Source organism: Dromiciops gliroides, chromosome 4, assembly GCF_019393635.1.
Source record: "Dromiciops gliroides isolate mDroGli1 chromosome 4, mDroGli1.pri, whole genome shotgun sequence".
NCBI lineage: Eukaryota > Metazoa > Chordata > Mammalia > Microbiotheria > Microbiotheriidae > Dromiciops > Dromiciops gliroides.
In genome coordinates, this window is record NC_057864.1 from 317,097,324 (window position 1) to 317,120,889 (window position 23,566).

Here is a 23,566-nt window from a genome sequence, read left to right on the forward strand (position 1 = left end):
CACCACCATATTTGTGTCAGTATTTGACAAAAACTGCTGGGAAAACTGGAAGATAGTATGGCAGAAATTAGGCATAGACCAGCATCTTACACCTTATACTAAAATAAGGTCAAAATGGATACATGATTTAGACATAAGAGGTGATACCATAGGTAAATTAGGAGAGAAAGGAATAGTGTACCTATCAGATCTTTGGAAAGGAAAACAATTTTTGACCAAACAAGAGATAGAGTATATTATAAAATGCAAAATGGATGATTTTGATTACATTAAATTAAAAAATTTTTGTACAAACAGAAGCAATGCATCCAAAATTAGAAGGGAGGCAGAAAGCTGGGAAACAATTTTTGAGGCCAGTGCTTCTGATAAAGGCCTCATCTCTAAAATATATAGGGAATTAAATCAAATTTATAAGAATCCAAGTCATTCCCTAATTGAGAAATGGTCAAAGGATATGAACAGGCAGTTTTCTGATGAAGAAACCAAAGCTATCTATTCCCATATGAAAAAATGCTCTAAATCTCTAATGATTAGAGAGATGCAAATTAAAACAACTCTGAGGTACCACCTGACACCTATCAGATTGGCTAAAATGACAAAAAAGGAAGATAATAAATGTTGGAGAGGCTGTGGGAAAATTGGAACACTAATGCATTGTTGGTGGAGTTGTGAGCTGATCCAACCATTCTGGAGAGCAATTTGGAATTATGCCCAAAGGGCGATAAAGCTGTGCATACCCTTTGACCCAGCAATCCCACTTTTAGGTCTTTTGCCCAAAGAAATCATGGGAGGGGGAAAGGGACCCACATGTACAAAAATATTTATAGCTGCTCTGTATGTGGTAGCAAGGAATTGGAAGTTGAGGGGGTGCCCATCAATTGGGGAATGGCTGGACAAGTTGTGGTATATGAATACAATGGAATACTATTGTGCTGTAAGAAATGATGAGCAGGAAGAGTTCAGAGAAACCTGGAGGGTCTTACGTGAGCTGATGATGAGTGAGATGAGCAGAACCAGAAGAACATTGTACACAGTATCATCAACATTGAGTGTTGACCTACTGTGATGGACTATATTCTTCTCACCAATGCAATGGTACAGAAGAGTTCCAGGGAACTCATGATAGAAGAGGATCTCCAAATCCAAGAAAAAAAAAAGAAAGAAAGAACTGTGGAGTATAGATGCTGATTGAACCATATTATTTCTTTTGTTTTGGGTGCTGTTGGTTTTTTTTTTTTCTTTCTAATTTGAGGTTTTGCGTCACTGCTCTGATTCTTTCTCTTGTAACAGGATTAATGCAGAAAAAGATTGATGTTATTATGTGTATATATATGTGTGTGTGTATATATATATCTATATATATCTATATGTATATGTATAGAGATATATAGATATAACCTATATCAGATTACCTGCTGTCTAGGGGAGGGGCGAGGGAGGGGTGGGAGGGAGAAAAATCTGAAATTGTAAAGCATGTATAAACAAATGTTGAGAACTATCTTTACATGTAATGGAAAAAATAAAATACCTCATACATTAAAAAAAAAAAAAGAATCTACAGAGGCAACCATTCTGCACATTTAAATATTCCCTGAGAAATCAATGAATCAGTACTTGAATTCTGTAGAAATAACTGTCACAAAATATTAGTAGTGATTCTGTTGATATAAAAATAATTTATAGCACTATAAATATAGCATTTCACTTAATCTTCAAAAGAATCCTAAGACATAGATATAACAATTTTTTATCTCCATTGTACTGATAGGAATAGGCTCAGAGAAGTTGTGATTTGTGTGATGTCATACTACTAGTAAGCATCAGAGGAAAGCATTAGACCCACATTTTTCCTGACTTAACACTTGATATTTTTTAATTATACTGTGTTATTTTTTTAAAGAAAGGGGAAAAAGTTAGATTTTATTCAGCATGCTCTGATTATTATTATTGTTATTATTATTATTATTATTATTATTATGTTTTTTTTACAGTTAACACTTTTTTATTCTGGATTTGGAGGATAGGGGAAAGAAAGGTATCCTGGGGGGGAGATGAGGAGGACCAGAGAGGAGCCAGTGAGCAGAGTGCAGGGATTTGGCCCCTTGAGAAATCTCCTCGGGGGAAGGAATGAGCTGCTTCAGTCTGTTCTTCCTCCCTCTGCTCAGACGACTTTCCTTTTCAGCAGGCTGAGGCACGGAGTGCTGGCCAGCCAATTCAGAGGTCCCTAAGGAGCAGCTTGCTGGACCGGTCCGATGTCTGGGGGCTCCTCACAGGCCTGGACGTGCTGGGCTCCATGCTGGACGCGGTGCTGGACTTGGTGTTGTTCTGGGGGTCTGCTGGCATGGCTGGCTCTCGAGAAGGTACATCCCAGCTACTGTCTGTCACTGTCTAGGAGGCTCAGGCCAGAGCTGGAGATGGCAGAGTCTGGACGGATTGGGGGATCCCCTCGGATTTGGGCCTGAAGAGAAGACACCATGGCCCTGACAAGATCGATCTCCCGCCGAACATCTTGGACCTCCACCCTAAGAGCGTCCGCCAGCCAGCCTTGGCCTTCCTGATCACTCTGCACCTGCTCCAATACCTTCCAGCTCCGCCCCTGGGTCGCCTGGCCTCAGCCATCTGCCTCAGTAGCAACTCCTGCTGTTGGCCCAGCTGCTCCCGCATTAGCTTCCGCTCCCCAGGAACAGCCTCATACTCCTCCCACAGAAGCTGGTGATTATTCTGCAGCTCCTGGCGGAAGTGGGCGGTCACACTGGCTTCCCCGGGACTGGCCGGCAGTTGCAGACGTAGGCTCTGCAGTTCAGAGTTCAGGTCTTTCACTCCTTGCTCCAACCTTGCCTGCTCCTCAGGAGCCCCTCGTAGCCGGGCCAGCTCCTCTTCCAGATCATCAATCTGACGTCTCTGACGCTCCCTGTCTTCCATCAGGCCTTGTATGCCTGACTCATCAGCACTGTCACCTGAGCCTGGGTCCGGAGCTGGCTCTGAAGAGTGGCAATTTCATCCCACATCGACAAGGAGAAACAGGCATCATCCCAGCCCTGCTCCTCAGTGGGGTACTCCAGGGTCCAGACCTGCCGAGGGGGTTCCCCTTCGGAATTAGAATGGGACATCCAGGACCCAGAAGGAGCCAGGCTTGAATCAGCAGGTGAAGAGACCCCAAGGGGGCAGAGACACTGCTGCTTGATCCGGGCCACCTTGCGGTCTGTGGCCTGAAGCTGTGAGTCTAGCTTTTCAGCCCAGTTGGATTCCACAGACTCTGGGGGCAGTATTGGGCGCGGCGGCTACAGGGCGAATAGTGGCAGGACGCAGCCTGGGCCCGAGGACCCCAGCCGGGGAGTAGCGCGGGCAGGGGCACCGGGCCTGGCCCCAGCAACAGCGAGGGAGCTGCGCAGGGCTCTCCGAGGCTCAGGCCCGGCCTGCCTCAGAGGCAGGCCTAGACTCTCATGGTGGTAGGCGGGGCTGCCGGCTTGGCTCGGGATTACCACGGAAGCCTAGGCTCTGGACTCTCGGGACTCAAGGAGGGCTCCAAAGCACAGTGCCCCCACCCCCCCAACCCCCCCACCGGAGCCATGGCCCTTGATCCACCCCCACCCAGCATGCTCTGTTTAAGAAGGCAGGTAAGTGTATACAGATATTTAAAATATGTCCAAATAAACCATAAATATTTTGAATGAAATTTTGACCTATACTTTAGTTATCTAGAAAATGCCTTGGGGACAGCTAGGTGGCTCAGTGGATAAAGCACCAGCCCTGGATTCAGGAAGACCTGAGTTCAAATGTGACCTCAAACACTTGACACTTACTAGCTGTGTGACCCTGGGCAAGTCACTTAACCGTCACTGCCCCACCAAAAAAAAAAAAAAGAAAAAAATGCCTTTATATGAAACACCTTATTCTACAAAATTACTGGATAAGTGATATGATAGTGCAGCAACAACAACAACAACAAATATCCAAACAGAAGTAGGCTAAATCTGTACTATATACTTGAATTGTGCTGAACCTTTTGGGGGAATAAGCAGTTGGAAACAGCACATGCAGCTGGAAGGCAAGTGAAAAATTATCATGAACAGATTGTTACTGAAAACACTTATTATCCAGTGGAAATGACCTTTGCTAAGGATGTATGATCACCGGGTTGAATCCAATTAGACAATGAAGATAGTCTGATTACTGTTGTCATATTTGCATAACCAACTATGCACATTTGCCTCCAATAACAATGGCATCCCTAAGGCCCTTTTTGGTGCTTGATTTATATATATATATATATATATATATTCATGCATATTATTTATATATATATACATATACATATAAAAAGGAGTCACAAGTACTTGTCAAATTTGTCAAATTTGTTTGAATATAGGCCTTTTTGGAGGCAGTGAATATATGTTGTGGACTGATACATTGTATTTTCTAACATTCTGTAAAACCATACTTAAATAATAGTAAATATTTTTATGGTAATTTAATCTATAAACTCTTAATCCACGATAATCCTGTGAGGTTGGTAGTGGAAGTAGGCGAATTATCATTTTATAAATGAGGGAGCTGAGACCAAGAAAAATTAAGTCACTTGTCCTTGGTCACATAAATAGGAAGTGTTGAAGCTCAGCTACAAACTCATGCCTTTTGACTTCAAGTCCAGTCTTCTTTCTCTTTCTCCACACTTTCATTCTGCAAATAATGAGGTTGCCAGAAGCACTCCTTAGAGACTCCAAAGAGAGGTAGCAGATAAAGAAGGACATCCTAAATGGAGGTTTATAGTCCTCCCAAAATTGGATTCACTTCCAAAAGAAAAGTATTATGTTAACCCAGCAAGGCCACTGGACTTAACAGTGATTGTGCTAGTTTATTCATAAAATTGTTGTGAGGAAAGCATGAAATAATATGCATAAAGCACGATACAATCACAAAGCCCATTGTAAATGTAAATCAATGAAAATCACAGATAGATAGATAGATAGATAGATAGATAGATAGATAGATAGATAGATAGATAGATAGATAGATAGATAGATAGATAGGTAGATAGATAGATAGATAGATAGATAGATAGATAGATAGATAGATAGATAGATAGATAGATAGATAGATAGATAGATAGATAGATAGGGTCTACTAAGCACAGCAGCAGCCATTCTTCTTCCACAGCAATCAGATACAACACCTGATGTCCCAGCAACCTTGTCAAAGGGTCCCACAGTTGGCATTGATCTCAGCATCACTTACTCCTGTGTGGGAGTCTTCCAACATGGGAAAGTGGAGTTTATAGCTAATAACTAAGGAAACAGGACCACCCCAAGCTTTGTGGCCTTCACTGACACAGAACATTTAACTGGTGATGCTGCAAAGAAAAAAAAAATTGCAATGAATCCCACCAACACAGTTTTTGATGCCAAATGTCTGATTGGTCGAAGATTTGATGATGCAGTTGTACAGTCAGGCATGAAGCATTGTCCTTCCTCAGTGGTTAATGATGCAGGAAGGCCTAAGGTCCAAGTGGAGTAGAACATGGAGAACAAAAGTTTCTATCCAGAAAAAGTATCTTCTATGGTCTTGACTAAGATGAAAGAAATTGCAGAAGCTTACCCTGGGAAGACAGTCCCAAATGCTGTAGTCAGAGTAACAGCCTATTTAATCGCTTCCCAACATCAGGCCACCAAAGATGCTGGAACCATCGCTGGTCTAAATATGTTCAGCATCAGCAGTGAGCCAACTGCTACTGCTATTGCTTATGGCTTGGACAAAAAGGTTGGTGCCAAGAGAAATGTGTTGATCTTTGACCTTGGACATGGTACTTTCAATGTCTTCATTCTTATTATTGAACAGGGCATTGTTGAGGTCAAGTCCAAGTCCACAGCTGGGTTCACCCACTTGAGTGGTGAGGACTTTGACAACCACGTGGTCTACCATTTCATTGCTGAGTTCAAGCAAAAGCACAAGAAGAACGTCAGTAAGAACAAGAGAGCTGTTTGCCATCTACACACTGCTTGTGAACATGCAAAGTACACCCTCTTTTCCAGAAACCAGGTCAGTATTGAGAATGACTCCCTCTCTGAATGTATCAACTTCTATACTTCAGTCAGCCAAGCCCATATTGAAGAGCCGAATGCTGATCTCTTCCTAGGCACACTGGACCCCATGGAAAAGGCCCTAAGAGATGCCAAGCTAGATAAATCACAGATTCATTACATCAGCCTTTTGCATGGTTCCCCTCAAATCCCCCAAATCCAGAAGCTTCTGCAAGACTTCTTCAATGGCAAGGAGCTAAACAAAAGTATCAACCCTGATGAAGCTATTGCCTATAGTGCAGCTGTCCACCCATTTTGTCTAGAGATAAATCTGAGAATGTGCAGGACTTGTTGCTGTTGGATGTCACTCCTCTTGCCTTGGAATTGAGACTGCTGATGGAGTTATGACAGTTCTGATCAAACATAATACCACCATCCCCACCAAGCAGACAGATCTTTACTACCTATTCCAACAACCAGCCTGGTGTGTTTATTCAGGTTTATGAAGGTAAGAGAGCAATGACAAAGGATAATAACCTGCTTGGCAAATTTGAGCTCACAGGAATCCCCCCAGTACACAGGGGTGTTCCTCAAATTTAAGTAACAGTTGACATCATTGTAAATGGCATCCTCAATTTTTCTGCTGTGGATAAGAGTACAGGCAAGAAGAACAAGATCACCATCACCAATTACAAAGGTCGTCTGAGCAAAGAAGACATTGAGCATTTGTTCCAAGAGACTGAGAAATACAAGGCTGAGGATGAGAAGCAGAGAAACAAGGATTCTTCCAAGAATTCTCTTGAATCTTATGCCTTCAACATGAAGGCTACTGTAGAAGATGAGAAACTTCAAGGCAAAATTGGAGATGAAGACAAAAAGAAGATCCTTGACAAATGTAGTTAAATCATCAACTGGTTGGATAAGAACCAGACTGCTGAGAAGGAACAATTTGAGGATCAGCAGAAAGAACTGGAGAAAATCTGCAGCCCAATCATTACAAAACTGTACTAGAGTGAAGGGGGCAAGCAAGGAGGTTTGCTAAGCCCTATCTGGAGGTGCTTCTTCTAGATCCACTATTGAAGAGGTTGACTGAACTCCTCACTAGAAGAAAGAGCATTCCACACAGCTTTCCAAAAATTGAAGGACTTGAATTTTTTGCCAAGGCAGTAGCAGTTTAAAAGTTAACATTTAAGCTACTGTATAAATCTGGGCATTCTAAATATTTGAATGTGTGCAGAGGGAGAGAAGTAAACAACATTGTACTTTATCAGTACTGTAAATAAGGGGAAATGCAATTCTTGTCCTGAAGAATAAAAACTCTTTAAAATTGGCACCATAAAAAGATAGATAGATAGATAGATCATAAAAATAATGGATTTGCGATTTCACTGATGTGAAAATACCCTCTAAGAATGTAGACTGCATTCCATCTATATCTCTTCATATTATATGATTCTTGTTCATGTTTTCATAGGTCCTTCACAGAGTATTCACTCCCTAACTTGGCTTCTCAACAAAGATCGTTGTTTTTTTCAAAGTTACAAAATATTGAAAGCAACTTAAATTGTTTTTCTCACTTCTTTTCTAATTTTAAATAGAAATGGGCTCTTAGCTTTGCATCAGGAGGTAGGTGGGAAGACATACCTCAGCAATGATTAAAAGTGTGAGTATACACCTCCCAAATATTGTGGTGGTAATAGAGAACATGCTTCTGTTTCTTGATGTTTTCATACTTTTTTCTTATATATGGTGGCACTGTGGATGGAGTGCAGGGCCAGGAGTTAGGAAGACTCCTTTTCCTGAATTTAAATCTGGCCTCAGACACTTACTGGCTATGTGACCCTGGGCAAGTCAGTTAACCTGGTCTGTAAAATGAGCAGTAGAAGGACATGGCAAAGCACTCCAATATCTTTGCTGAGGAAACTCCAAGTGAGATGACAAAAAAAATGATGTGATCAAAAATTACTCAACAACAACAACAACAACAGGAACATTGAAGTATTATACTTGTCATGAGTTGTTATGAATTCCTTCATGGAGACTACCTTCCCCTTACATGCCTTATGAAGATGCTGGGGACATTTACTAGATTAAAATTAAATGAGTCTGTAAATTGCTTTGAATGTCTTAGAGCACATACTCTAGAGCATATGATTTCATTCTTTTGTGCTCTTTTAAAGCTTGGACTGTAACTGCAATTCACTGACTCATTTCAATGATGTGAAAACAATGAAAAATAGTAAAAAATAGGTTCCAGTTAAGTGCATTGTACAGCCATCTCCTGACTTTAAAATGTTTTAATCTTTGGGTATTTTATAGAGTTCTATCGCATTATAGAATTTTCTAGTCCCCATTGCTCAGACAGACAGTAGAAGATACTTTGAAATAATAGTACAGGAGGAGTGAACTCTTGGGGCTGAGTTAATTTTTGCAAGACTATGGCAAACTGATATTTCAGTAAAATGAATGCAGAGTTTATGTTTCAACTCCACTAGTTAATGGGCTAGGGATGGTAGGCTTAATTCTCTAAAACTGGAAAAAAAAAACCCAGAATTCTTATGAGGTATGAAACATGATACAGAAATAGATCTTAACAGATTTTCCTATCCTCTCTGAATTTCTGAAATCTAGACGAGAACATCTCAAGTGGCAAAAATAAAGCAAAATGCAAATCTATCACTGGAACCGTAGTTTATCTACAAACTAAACTGATTTTAAGTGAGAACATCTGTTCAAACAAGATAGCAGAAAGGAAGATCAACATCACAAATGAACGAAAATTGCACTGATGATAGAGAATTTAAAATAGCAGTGTTAAGCAGAGTGTGTTTTGGAATAGCACATAGGACAGTAATAGGTACATGAGAGAATTAAACATTGTTTGATGATGATTTAGAGAATAGCCTAGTTGGGGAGTGGAAAAAAACTCAGCCTTTGGTTTTGTCTAATCTAGATAATAAATTATGCTTATGAATTGAAAAAATAGAAGGAAATTTTGAGGGATTGGAAATTATAGAGGATGGGCAGATAAAGTTGGAAAAAGTGCTAGACTTGAAACCAGGAATTGTTCTTGTCATTCAGATATGTCTGATCCTTTATGACCTCATTTGGGTGTTTTTGGCAAAGATGCTTGAGTGGTTAGCCATTTTCTTCTTCAGCTTATTTTATAGATGAGGAAATTGAGGCAGAGAGGGTTAAGTGACTTGCCCAGGGTCACATAGCTAGTAAGTGTCTGAAGCCAGTTTTAAATTCAGGAAGATGTCTTCCAGACTCCAGGCCTGGTACTCCATCTACTGGAATACATTTGGTCAAACCCAAACTCTGCCGTTGACATTGTGTGACAATTCTGTTAATGCCAGGCAACTCTTTATGAAAGTTATTGATGAGTCACCATATGCACCAGTACGTCAATGTACAAGCATTTATTGAGTCTTTACTGTGTGCCTTACTGTAATGAGTGCTGGCTACACAATGAAAAAAGTAAGACAGTCCCTGCTCATAAAGAATTTGCAATCTACTGGAGTAAAACAAGATGTTCACAGAAAAATACCGAGTATATAAAAAACAAGGAACTAGTGATTGAAGATGGGTAATAATAAGTGTGGAAATCAAGAAAAGCCTTCTATAGGAATTAGAACGTGAGCTGAATCTTTAGTGGAAAATGCAAGGCATTACTAGACCGATAATGTCATTTGTCTGTCACGCACCACACTTGGACATATAAAAGAACATTCTTTACTTACCTTGGATCCTTGGATTGAACCTATTCTGAAACATTTTGTGTTTGAGATTTTTACTTTACAAACACATGCACACACACACACACACACACACACACACACACACACACACACACACTGGTTTAGGAGTTGGGAGACAGCGTGCAATATCAGCTCTGTCTCTAATTTGAAATGTTTATTCTATTCCATTCTGTTCCGTTCGGTTCTGTTCGGTTAGGTTCGGTTCCGTTCTGTTCTGTTCTGTTCTGTTCTGTCTTGCTCTGTTCTATTTGTTTGTTTCAGGCCTGAGATATCATTAGTGAGAGGAACGCATGACATGACAACTTCCTCTGCTGATACAGATCAGCAACTCATCAGTAACCTATAGACTTTTGACTAATCATCAACATGTATCAGATGCATGGCTAGAACCCATGTCTTCCTTACTTCAAGGTCTTCTCTCTGTTATCCAATTCTGCCTCTCCATTTTACACTGTACAAAGCTAGTCCCTTTCATGAGCTTCCCTTTCATCTTCTGTTATAATGAATGTAGTAGAGTAGATGATATCTAAGGTCCCTTACCGATCTAACATTCTATGCTTATTTTCTTTGCTTCCCATAATCTTGTAATAACAAAATCTATTCCATCTTTATAAAGAGTCAGGTCAATTTCACCTAACCTCTGAAATATTTTCCTTCACTCATATATTTAATGATCAAATCCAGATATAATACAATATGACATAACAATTGACATTTGTATATGAAGCCCCTATAGTGAATCCAGAAAGAATGAATTATAATAAAAGCTCAAATTTTAGTGAATGGCTTTTGGTCCATGGATTATCTCTGATCATTCCTTATTTTGTGAGTATACTCCTCTATAGAAAATTTGGGTCCAGAATTCAATAAAAATAAGCTTATCATTTTCTGGAGACAAAATTCACTATTAGAATAGATATATAATAAATTATTTTATAGAGAGCAGGAAACTCCAAAGGGTAAGCAAAGCCATTTGCCAAGAAGAAAAGAAAGGAGAAATTCACAGCGTCCCAGTACTATGGACAGCCAGTGAAACTACAAAATTCTCTGATAAGTTCACTCCTTAAAAGTACCAGTGAGGTAGATAAGGCTTCAATTGCTCATGATTACATTCAGTTTGGGATAATAATACCCTTCATTTGAAATCATCAGTAAGGATTGTGCTTGAGCTAGTTCTAATCAGCTAGAAAGACGGTTGTTAAAATTTTAATATGAACATTTACACATTGGAAATTTGTAAACTCAACAAATAGGGGTTTTTTTCATAGTTTTGTTAACTGTCTATACTTAATAAAGTTTGAATAGCATAGAACAAGCCTTAAAATAGGTCATGTGTATATTTTTTTTCCCCAGAAATGAGATTGTTAAATCTTTACCAGCACACCTATGTGCTAGCTTATCAAAAGCCCTTGAGTTTTTCGCCTTCCTAAAATGCATAAAATGTTCTCTGGCTTCCTCCATTATACACATTGTTTGAATCCCACACTCCCTCAGTCATTTCTTCCAGCTGGGGAATACAACTATAGCAGCAGCAGCAACAACAGCAACAGCAACAGCAATAGCAGCAGCAGCAGCAGCAACAGCAACACAAACAATAGCAACTGCTATTACTACTACTACTATACTATTTCCTGAAACCCCTTTGCTAGTAAGGGATTTTAGATAGAACTTTAAAATTTTCAAAGGTTTTTTACTTTTCATGCCTCCTCTAAGGTAAGCCTCACAACAGCCTTTTAAGGTAGGTACTAACATCTGCTAAAAGTTATAATTTCACAGATAAAGAAACTGAGGCTCTGAGTGACTTAACCATTTTTACACCCCTGCAAATATCAGAAATAGGATATAAATCCAGGGATTATTGGCTCCAGATACTATTTTCTAATCACTATACCATACACCACCCTATGTGGTTGGTATTTGGACTTTTCCTCCATATGAATGGTACTATATGGCTATAGCTATTTGTTTATATGTCCAAAACTTCAAACATTACAATTGGCAGTATATTTTTGACTGGACAATAAAGAGACTATAATGTGTGCCCTCTTTTGTTCATCTGTTTCTCTGTGACCCTATTTTGAGATTTTCTTGGCAAAGATACTGGAATGGTTGGTAATGTTCTTCTCACACTCATTTTACAGATGAGGAAACTAAGACAAATAGGGTTAAATGATTTGTCCAGTGTCACACAGCTACTAAATGTCTGAGACAAAATTTGAACTCATGAAGATGAGTCTTTCTGACTCCAGGCCCAAAGGACTTGTCCTCATGGTGGTGAAATAGAAAGAAATAAGCTATTATAAATCTTTTGGGACTAGAAAAATCAGAAATACATTTTACTTAATTTCCCAAATCCACCAGTCTACTTCCTGAGCATTTCTGCCTGTAAGTCTCCTTTCTAGTGATTTCCCTCTAGGTGAATGATCAAATTGAAACCCATTAATGTTTAAAAAACATAAACAAATCAGAAGCATACAAGTCTTAATTTCAAATATATTCATATTTAATGCATACTAATAATATAATCATTGTAGACTAATGAAAGTCAAACATATTTTCATCAGTGTTTGCCAGTTGAGATGTTATTTTTATAAATTTCTTCAGTTTTTAATTAATTAAAAAAACTATGCAAAAAAGAAAGCAAAAAAAAATAGATAAAGGATAAGCCTATTCCCTAGCAAGTTCAAGAAGTCTTCAAGCAAGTTCCTGGCAAACTTTGTTCATAAATGTATTTACTAATCCAGATTAAATCAATGTAGTAGAAACACACTGGCTGTGTGACTTTGTGGAAGTCACAACACCTCTCTGGTATTCACTTTTCTTGTTCATAAATTGAAGAGGTTGAAATAAGTAGTCTCATGTCCTTTTATTACTTCCACCCTTATATGAACCAAATAATCTAGTTGCAGTTCTAAAAACATGGTGTTCATTCTACTTTGTATTTTTACTGAATTTCACAGTAGGAGTTTATTGTAGGGTTTTGGGTTGCTTCATGACATCCACACCATCCCTTTTATATCACTCCTGTGAGTTGCTTTTAAAAAATTGCTCTATGAAGATGCTCTACTGCTAACCTTCAATCTCCTCACAAGTTACTGCACCTTACCAGTGAGCCATGGCATCACAGAAGTTCTGGCAACAAGAAGTATCTGGGGGAGCTCATCACTTCCATCAATGGGGCCAAGGTGCCTGTCAATACCAAAGTGGTATGTGGAGCCCCTCCCATCTACCTTGACTGTGTTCATCAGAAATTGGATGCAAAGGGGCAGCTAGGAGGCACATTGGATAAAGCACCAATCCTGGATTCAGGAGGACCTGAGTTCAAATATGGCCTCAGACACTTGATAATTACTAGCTGTGTGACCCTGGGCAAGTCACTTAACCCTCATTTCCCTGCAAAAACAACAACAACAACAAAAATAAAAAAAAATAACAAAAACAAAAAAAGAAAAAAGAAAGAAAAAAAGAAAAAATAAAGAAATTTTATGCAAAAATTAGCATAGCTGCTCAGAACTGCTACACAGTGGCCAAGGGTCCATTTAGTGGGGAGATCAGCCCAACGATAATTAAGGACTGTGGGGCCAACTGGGTGATCCTGGGATACTCTGAAAGAAGACATATCTTTGAGGAGTCTGATGAGCTCATTAGGCAGAAGGTAGCCCATACTCTGTCAGAAGGCCTGGGAGTGATCGCTTGTATTGGTGAGAAATTGGATGAGAGGGAAGCTGGAATCACTGAGAAGATGGTTTTTGACCAGACTAAGGCCATTGCAGATAATATGAAGGACTGGAGCAAAGTCTTCCTAGCCTATGAACCAGCTTGGGCTATTGGTACTGGCAAGACAACCATAACCTAGCAGGCCCAGGAGGTACATGAGAAGCTTCAATGCTGGCTTAAGATCCACTTCTCAGAACCTGTATCACAGTCTACCAGGATCATTTATGTAGGCTCTGTGACAGGGGCCAACTCTAAGGATCTGGCATGCCAGGCTGATGTAGATGGCTTCCGGGTGGGTGGCACTTCCCTTAATCCCGAATGCCTGGATGCCATCCAAGCCAAAAACTGAGCTCTACATGCAGTCCTCTCATGCCCTCATGTACAGAGCTAGGACTAGGCATCACAAGTTAGGTTTACTCCTCCTACATTCATGGGATTGTGATGTGGATTCCCCTCCCCCCATAGTCCCATTCAAGCTACCCCTTTCTCCATAGAGTAGATTGTGGGCACCAGATCTCAGCTCCTCAGCCCTTCCTCCAATGGACTAGGCCTTTCTCCATTTACTGTAAATTTGAAGGAAGCACAAAAAAATTGCTTTGTAGGAACTTGGTAGCATAAATGAAATTTTCTAGAGTTTATGAATGCTTGCCTTCACCTTTGGTTGGCCAATGTGAAGCCATAGGGTCCATTCAGTATTGGTTTTTTAGTTTGATTATAACATACTTTGCCCCTTTTACCCATGTCATCAGATTCATCATGATGAGTTCTGTCTACCCAATTGAGTTTGGTGGTTAGAGTTTTATATTATGGTGCTCTAGCTTTAGCAATTTGACTCATCTATGTGACAACTAAAAAATATGTGAAAATAAACTTTCCTTTACCTGGCTGAATACCCTAGTTTGTGCCCAGTGTGTTCTTGAAGTTTCTGTTTCTTTGGGAAAACTAAATTTAATATTAAGCTTTTTGGACTTAAGTGGACTGATTCTGAGTGAAGTAAGCAGAACCAGAAGAATGTTGTGCACAGTGGCAGCAACATCGTGTGATGATGATCAACTTGCTCTTCTCAGCAATTCAGTGATCCAGGACAACTCCAAAGGACTTATTATGGAAAATGCTCTCCACATCCCGAAAAAAAAAAAAAAAAAGAACTGTAGAATCTAAATGCAGATTGAACCATGGTGTTTCTCCTTTTTTTTTTTTTTGAGGTTTTTCCCTTCTGTTCTGATTCTTCTTTCACAACATTACTAATGCAGAAATATGTTTAATGTGATTGTATATGTATAGCATGTATCAAATTGTTTTCTGTATTTGGGAAGGGGGAGGGAAGGAAGGGAGGGAGAAAATTTGGAACTCAAGGTCTTATAAAAACAAACATTGAAAACTCTTTACATGTAACTGGAAAATAAAACATTTTTAAGATAAAAAATAAAACAAGAAAAAAACCAAAAAAATAAAATCAATTAAATATAAAAATAATATTAAACTTTTTGTCTGCTATATATACAAATGTCAATATATTAAGAAATTCATTTTGTCAGTGTGGGTGTTCCCTTTCCAAACAGATCACAACCCCTATATATATCCAAAGATAGTCCTTGAGAGTTTATCTAGCAAAATTTCATCAAACTGGGATGAAACCAGTGATGACCATCTCTGAACTGACCTTTAAAGGACAATCTATATCTGACTTGTATTCAAAATCTTTACATATTGGTAGGACCAATGTTTGAAACAATAGTGTACATTCATTTCCCTTCAGATACACTGGTAAATATCTACATTTCTCAATTTTACATTATTAATTCATATCTGTCTATCTATCTATCTATCTTTCTATATATACACACACAGAGTTGTTTTTGTTTTTGTTTTTTGGTGAGGCAATTGGGGTTAAGTGACTTGCCCAGGGTCACACAGCTAGTAAGTATCAAGTGTCTGAGGCCAGATTCAAGTGTCTGAGGTTGGATAAGAGAGAGTTCTTATTAAATTTCACTTCTAATCCATAAAATACCAGACATCAAAAGATGATTATTTAACATGTGACTATGTTATTTAATATATGGTCATGTTTATATGAGGTAGAACTTTTCAGATTCAAACTTACAAAAATTTAACATCATTACCTTGTTACTGAAGTCACATAGATTTTAAAATCAAATATCCAACTCTTTATCACATGGAAAAGTTAAACCAATAGAAGCTTTGAGAAATTGAATGACTAGTAAACTATTTAGGCTAAATGAATTCCAAGATGTCTACATCTAAATTTATTTAATTCTTTTATATATAACCATGTTTTTCTTTTCTCTAAAATTTATCAATTTTCAGATATCATATATATGTATACATGCATAAATACATATACATGTATAGCTATATATGTATATGACTTTGAATCTAAGTGTTCTCATGGTTTGCCTCAAGAATTTGTAGTCATATTATTCTACCAGTAATTGTATATGCCTGCAAACCATGGAACATCACATTTTCAGAAGTAGAATGGAATAGAAATCACTCAACCAGACAGCAAATATTTATTGAGCACCTTAGATTGTATTTGTGACACCACCACCAATGGAAATATGTGTGGAGAGTATAATTGTGCTGCAGCATAATATGAGCACTAGCCTAAAAGTAATAGTATAAATGTCAATCAGAACATCTATGACTAGAAGAATATATATGACAAGGAAAGGACACAGGCAGCAAAAGTGAGGAATAATAGATGGACAGCACTAAAATAAATTCATATTTGTGAAACATTAAATAAATTAGAATTAACCACCTTGGGGCAATTAGATCTTCTATGAAGTATTTGGGGTACAGCATGAAAAAGAGTCTCATAATTTGGTCAGGCAAAGGTGTGATGAACTTAGACTAATAGAAGTACTACCCACACTATGCTTGAGTCATAGATCCAATCAAATATCCAAAGAAGTCACTGTATTTTAAGGGGAGTGTGGCAGCATGGTTTTTTACTATCTATTCTATAAGCCCCAAGTTTAAATAGCAGAATTGCATATTAAAATAGATTAAATTAATGTTATTGGACATATTTATTCAGAACTAATGGTGCATTGGACTATTGGTATAAATGATTGTGAAATTCTCCACTTTGCTCTTCTCAGAAATCACAGCAAAGCTATTCAGTAAACATGGTGTTGATATGGAAGTAGATAAAGAGTTAACTAGAAGGTCTCTGCCCAAGGAACGTAGTGTGTAGGACTGAAGAACTAATGAATCTGGAGTGAATGAACAATTAATTTGGCTTATACAAAGGTAAATACCATCATCCTCTCCCCTTACCCTTAAAAGTTAGCCCAAAGGTATTAATAGTCCAGATAACTGACTTGTCATAAATATCCTATACAAGCAGTCTCTGAGTACAAGATTTTGTAGTATATTGTATGGAGGGTACTGAATTAGCAAGTGATTTTTTAGAAAGAAAAAAAAAGTCATATTATTAGTCTATTGTCATTTCTCTCTCAGATTCTCCCTTTTCCTAGCCTCAAATACAGATTCTTCATTACCACTTCCTTTCTTTGTCAGACTGTGGAAATTTCAGCCCAGAGGACAATTTTTCAAATGTTATCAATGACTGAAAACAAGTGGTTATAATGAGAGTAGATTTGCCATCTTCAGTCTAGCATTTACTGCTCTGAATGCTATAATTATGAAACCATCCATGCATGTGCTTTCATAACATATTATGACAGAAGATTACATTCCAAGTAAAGATTATCTCTCAATGTTACTGCTTAAAGTGTGACTTCTTCCTCTTCTCTTCCCCATAATATTTAAAACTAGAGCTGGACCAAAGAGAAGGGTAAGAAGTTTAAAAAGGATCTAACTCCATTCATTGAAATGCTTTGTTCATCTTTTTTTCTTTGTTAATATAATGCTTCCTTTGTTCATTATCTTTTGAAGTTTTACTTAAAGAAAAAACACAATAAAGGAAGGAAAATAGAAAGGGAAGGTGGACAGTATGAGGAGTATTGATTCTGGAGTCTGACATATCATCCAAATTCTTTCCCTGAGTATTTATGATCTTGCCACTTTACTTACTACTTTATTGCCTTTGAAGACTGTCTGCATATCAGTTTCTTCATTTGTGAGGGCATTGTATACTATGGCGTCCCCATCTTAGGGAAGAACCCAGGCTGTCTAAACTTCATTTTGCTCCCAATTCTAATTTTAACCCTTCCTGGATTCTACACCTTGTCAGTTCTCAAGTGCCAAAACCTTCCCTTCCCCCTGCTCAACTCTTTCTGTACTGACTTCATTCATTAAAGTGAAAGTTACTTGAGGGTGGTACTATATTTTTCCATATATATTTTCCCTAGTACTTAGCATAGTCCATGACATATAAATGCTTAGCAAATATTTATTCCCTTGTCTTGACTCTGAAATCTCTTTTAGTTTAAGAATTATGTTACCCTGTTTCTACATATGTGAGTTTGAGGGAAGCATAACATTTCAAAATACAATAACCTGTGATTTTGTTAATGTAGGTACTACTCAGTTCCGCCACCAAACATACTGACACCATTGGTCACCTCAGGAGGCAGAGTTTGTGACTTGCTATAATTGAAAAATGCATTCCATCTTACTCAAGCTTCTGATAATGATTCTCTTCTCGTTTAGCTAAACCAATTCTTGCAAGACCAAAAGGACTTTCACTTTTTGCTCTTCTTGATAATACCTGCCAGACCTTGCATTCCTTTTACTTAACCTTCAAGGCCACAAGGTCACTCTATGAAGCATCAGAGAAGCAAAGTAGTGGATGAAGCCACTGTTCATCCTCCCAACCCCAACAAGTTCAGATAAAACTGCCAATATATGGGTGGCACTATGAAGAAAAAAGCTAGATTTTCTGAACTTTTCTGACTAAGAAAGGTTTAGAAACTGGCACTTATGATATATCTAGCTTAGACACAGAAAAAAATAAATATACCATATCGAAAAGTGAAACAAAAGAATACAAGCCTGCCTTCAGGGTTATATTAAGATCCAGGACATTACTGTTTCTGCTGGTGTTTTTGTTTTGCATTGTTTTAGGAGAAAGGCTGAGTCAGCCTTTGTAAGCCATGACCTTTTACAATGTCCTTTCTTTCTTTTCTCATCTTTTAGGAAGAGAATCAAGAAGGATTAAGAAAGGCCTCCTGTAGAAACATAAATTAACTCTCAATGAGCTAAAGTTTTACTGACCATTAAATGCCATGCCTTGATGATACAAACAACAAACCTTTGTTACTATAATAATAATAACAATAACGGCAATAATAATAATAATAATAATTGCTAATGATGTAAAGCCTTTTATCATATAAGGTACTCTAGAAAATGTTATGTTCTTTATTATTGTTGTTATCAACAGTTATCATTGCTCAAAATGTTTATCATCAATCGTGACAACAGACCACATTTATACTGTATTTAATGGTGAGTGTTTTATATAATGATTACCAATAATAATAACTTTGTATTTTGCAAAGGACTTTACACATTATCTCATTGAAACCTTATGACTTTCCTAAGATTTAGGGGTTATTATTAAGGAAACAGACTTGCTGAAGGTCTCACAGAAAGTAAGTGTTTGAGGCAAATTCTCCACGAAAGTCTTGGGGATTCCAAGTCTAACATTCTTTCCACTTCTGACATAATTTGATAATGTGACCTTATATTTAAGGAGCATATTAGAGCCACAAAGTCCTATCTATCTATCTATCTATCTATCTATCTATCTATCTATCTATCTATCTATCTATCTATCTATTATATTATATTGTTTTGTCAGTCCAATGACACTGGGAGTTGATAGGGCATAGATCTACATGTTTCTAAACCTCTTCTTCCTCTCCGTGTCATCACTGTCTCTAAGAAAGCATGGGATCAGATTCCGTCAAGACTCATGACTAAGTGGGTTCCTTAACAATGACTGATAGAGAAAAACAGGAGGATCACAGGTGTGAACATCCTGAATGGAACTTTTACCCATTCATAAGTCCTGAAGAGTAACCATGAACAGAAAGGCCAGAACAGAGTATGTAGCATCCAGACTCAGTCAGGTCAAGACAGAGATTCTGGAACTGAGCTCATGAGCCATGGTGAGAGGTAATTCCTGGAGCCATTTGAAAGAATTTGGCACTGAAGAAAACAGATATGTTTGGTGCTTAAAATAATTTATTTCATTTCACTTAGTTTTTCTGTGGACAGTTTTGTTTCTGTGCCTTTCTATGCGTGGTGGTCCTGTTCTCCACCTTCCTCGGCAATCTCTTCAAGTACAAACTCCTTAGAACCTCCCCACAAATCTTGCTGTTCTCCATGGCAACAGGCCATCCAGGCAGTGGTAGAAAGAATGAAAAATTGAAAGGCTTGTCAAAATTGTGCAGGTGCCTCATTTTATGGATGAGGATATTATCCCTAAGAGGTTAAATGACTTGTCTAATTATCGAACATCTAGTAAGTGGTGGAGTCGGCCAGTAATAGAATCCAGGTCTTTGAATCCTTATGCAGTGTTCTTTCCAAGAACACTGCTACCTCCTAACAGGTGAGATGGGGAAGAATGAGGAAGAAAAAGTCTTTCTGTTCAATCTCACATATAATTTTTTTTATATCAATGTCATTCATTGAACTTCTCTTTTTTTTTTTTTTTTTTTGAGGAGCAATGAGGGTTAAGTGACTTTCCCAGGGTCACACAGCTAGTAAGTGTCAAGTGTCTGAGGCCAGATTTGAATTCAGGTACTCCTGAATCCAGGGCCAGTGCTTTATCAATTACGCCACCTAGCTGCCCCCAAAACTTCTTCTCTTTTGAAATGTCTGCCTTTCTCCTTTTGAAACTTCAGTATGATCACCTAAAGAGATTTCTGGTTTTATTTAAAAGTGTGTGTGTGTGTGTGTGTAAAATCACAACATGTATTTGTTGTTATTTCCCCTTTGAATTAATAATGAATTCATTTAGTGCATGAACACACATTTTAATTGCTCTAAGCTTGCATTAATAAACAAATGAACCATTCAGAAAACAAGCTAGTATTTGGTTCAGGTTTCTGCTTGCATATGTTGTGCTCAGTTTGCATTGCCTAGAAGAGGCTATTGCAAAACATTCTGAAACATTCATTTTCCCAATAGTCTTATTGCATGTGCTAATTAATATGCTGGTAATCATTTAATTCATCCTCCACCATTAACTATACATCCATGTCATATACTAGCAATTCAATTTTACCATTATACCCCTCGATAGCCTTTAAAAACTCTTCTACTCCCAAGGCACATGAATCCAAACATTCTTATTCCAGCATTCTCACCCTTTCCAAGTCCCTCAAGGATTCAGAGTTGTCTCCTTTGTTCTCCTTCTCCTTAAAAGGTCATCATGCATGCATTCCCAACCTCCTGAGTATCCCTTGGTAGGCTGTACCATCTGGTGTCATTAAGAACAAGAAAACACTTTTTCATAAGAGTGAGAAGATAGACTTTTTTGTCAGCTACAGCTGTCAGTCTTTCACTGAGGCACCATGCCATGATGCCTTCAGGGCTAAACTTTAACTCTATGATGCTTGGCATCACTGGCAGAGGAGGACACTTCCACATATGGGAACCTTCTGGCCCTGGACAGCTGGTTTTGACAATTGTCAGACTGCCTCACCCTACTGTGAAAACTGGGCAGCATATATTCTTTCTTAGCTGAAGGAACCATATCTTCAAGTGTTTTTGAATCCTGTCATAAGGGTATGGTTGCTTTTTGGTTGGTTGAGTCATGGATTTTTTGAGTGACCATTTGACAAACTGTGATCCTTTGAAAATAGCATTACCATGAGATATGGGTCAGAGGCCCTGGGTTTAAGCCCTACTTCTTACATATTACATGTTACCCTGAGCAAGTTTTTTAACTTCTCTATACCTGTTTCTTCAACTGTTGAATGAAGTGGTTGAGCTGAATGGTTTCTATAGTACCTTCAAGTTCTATGAACCTTATAATCTTATGGCCTGCTTTCAAATGTTGCCCCTGGGGGGGGATGGCGCAGCTAAGTGGCACAGTAGATAAAGCACTGGCCCGGGATTCAGGAGGACCTGAGTTCAAATCCTGCCTCAGATACCTAACACTTATTAGCTGTGTGACCCTGGACAAATCACTTAACCCTCATTGCCCCACCCCCAAAAAATATTGCCTCTAATTCTTACTACTTGGATGATCTTGGGTCAGTCACAATCTCAGATTCACAGTTTCCTCATCAGCAAACTGAAAAGTTTGGTCTAGATGGTGTCCTAGATTCTTTCTGGCTATTATGGTTATTATATACTGTCCTTCCCCCACCATTATGCCACCTCTCATTCTTAATTAATTCCCCTCATTTTACCAGTTTTTCTAGAGTGCATATTGAGATCTAGTAGGGTCACCTTTGATTATAGGATCAGTGGTCACAGATCTGATGAAGAAATTGAGGACTTCCCTGGAATTCTGTAGTTACTTAGGCTGTGAAATGATGAATTTAAGATGTTCTGAGGAATTGTATGTCAGGATTGACTATGCCTTGTTGACTCTGCGACTCAATGTTTACAGAATATATGTTTCATTCTTGGTTCTTGGTTATTCTGCAGTGGTTCTATGACTATCAGCTCTATACCTGACCTTGGTGGTCTTGCAATGGTTCTATGTAACATCTGGGGATTTTGGTGTCATCAAATCATTTTGTAAAATGAGTTTTACCATGTCAATTTGGAAATGTTTTATAAGCTCAACATTATCACATATTTTTGTATGATATTCTATTGTCTGTATATACAAGTATAGGTCAGAGGAGATGAAGAATATGAGTTTAAACCCCGGCTCCATTGCTCCCTGCCTATTTGACCTTGGACAAATCAGAAAATCTCTCTGAACCTCAGTTTGCTCATACGTAAAATGGTCGGCTTGGATCAGATCACTTTGAATGTATATATTCCTGCTATAAATCCTATGGTTCTTCTTTGGCATAAATGCTGACTTCATTTCTCTCCCTTGAAAAATCAAGTAATGATGCTGAAACAATATCCCTAATATTGCCTTTAGTATTTCAATGAAAACACAGGTTCAATCCTTACCCTAACCCTATCATGACTATTAGATCTTCATAGACATTTGTAAGTTAGTTATTGAGAATATCAAGGCAAATATAAGTGATTTTTTACATATAAAAATGATTCTTTAGTCTTCTGTTGCCTTTACTAGGATCATATATCTTCCTTAACCTACTCATTTCCTATGACCTACTGCTCCATCCCAACTCAACCCCACACAAAATTGGTCATAACCTTGATATTGCCATTTTGCCATCATTGACAAATGTACCACCTTCAGGATGAAGAATTCTGAGATTCAGTCATCTGACCATTATCTATTGGCTTACTATTTGTCCCTCTGACTTCCCTTATGAAATTCTTCTCTTCATCTTTACCATAAACTGCAAATCCTTGTCCCCATAATTCTCCCCTGAGTGTTCTCTTCAGTACTAACCACTCTTACCTCTTCTCCCCATCCTAACCTCTTGGTGAATCAATTCAACACTATCCTCTTCATTATTTTTCACCATGCCAAACTTCAGGCTTGGATCACTCCCACCATCTATAACCTTCATTCCTACACATGTGTTGCTGAATGAAAGTAGAGAAAATCATGCAACTGTTCTGACTGGGTCTACTACACACTTCTTTTATACAACATGATCTTAGCTCTCAGTGCTACTAGACAATTTGACTATAACTCCCTCATCAACTCACTATCCCATTATCCATAATTGCTATTCCAAAATTTTTCATCCCTCCTCAAACTTCTCATGGTTCCCCTTCCCTCATACCCTCTCAGCCGAGAATCTTGCTTCATATTTTACAGAACACATTAAGACCATTTGCCATGAGTTCCTTCTTTCCAATTCCTCATCTCATATCATACAGATGCCATCTACCACTATCTCCTCCTTCACCCCTGAATCACTAAGTAGGCCTTATGATTTTATGAAGGCTAAACCCTCTACCTGCTAAAATTATCCCTTTCCATTCCAATTCCTTCAAAAGATTCATCCCTCTGAAACC

The 23,566-nt window shown here is 38.3% G+C and overlaps 2 protein-coding genes and 1 pseudogene across 2 annotated transcripts; 2 read left to right on the plus strand and 1 right to left on the minus strand.

Annotated features, from left to right (window-relative positions):
- Nucleotides 1-2,371: 2,371 nt before the first annotated feature.
- On the minus strand, nt 2,372-5,216 carry LOC122755071. Its single transcript, XM_044003450.1, is given in 4 exon segments — nt 2,372-2,613; nt 2,616-2,951; nt 2,954-3,281; nt 5,133-5,216. Coding segments are annotated over 4 exon segments (990 nt in total).
- LOC122755832 lies at nt 5,197-7,028 on the plus strand (annotated as a pseudogene).
- Nucleotides 7,029-9,427: 2,399 nt separating this feature from the next.
- Nucleotides 9,428-13,844, plus strand: LOC122755072 (triosephosphate isomerase-like). Its single transcript, XM_044003451.1, is given in 3 exon segments — nt 9,428-9,606; nt 12,837-13,043; nt 13,277-13,844. Coding segments are annotated over 3 exon segments (954 nt in total).
- The last annotated feature ends 9,722 nt before the right edge of the window (nt 13,845-23,566 follow it).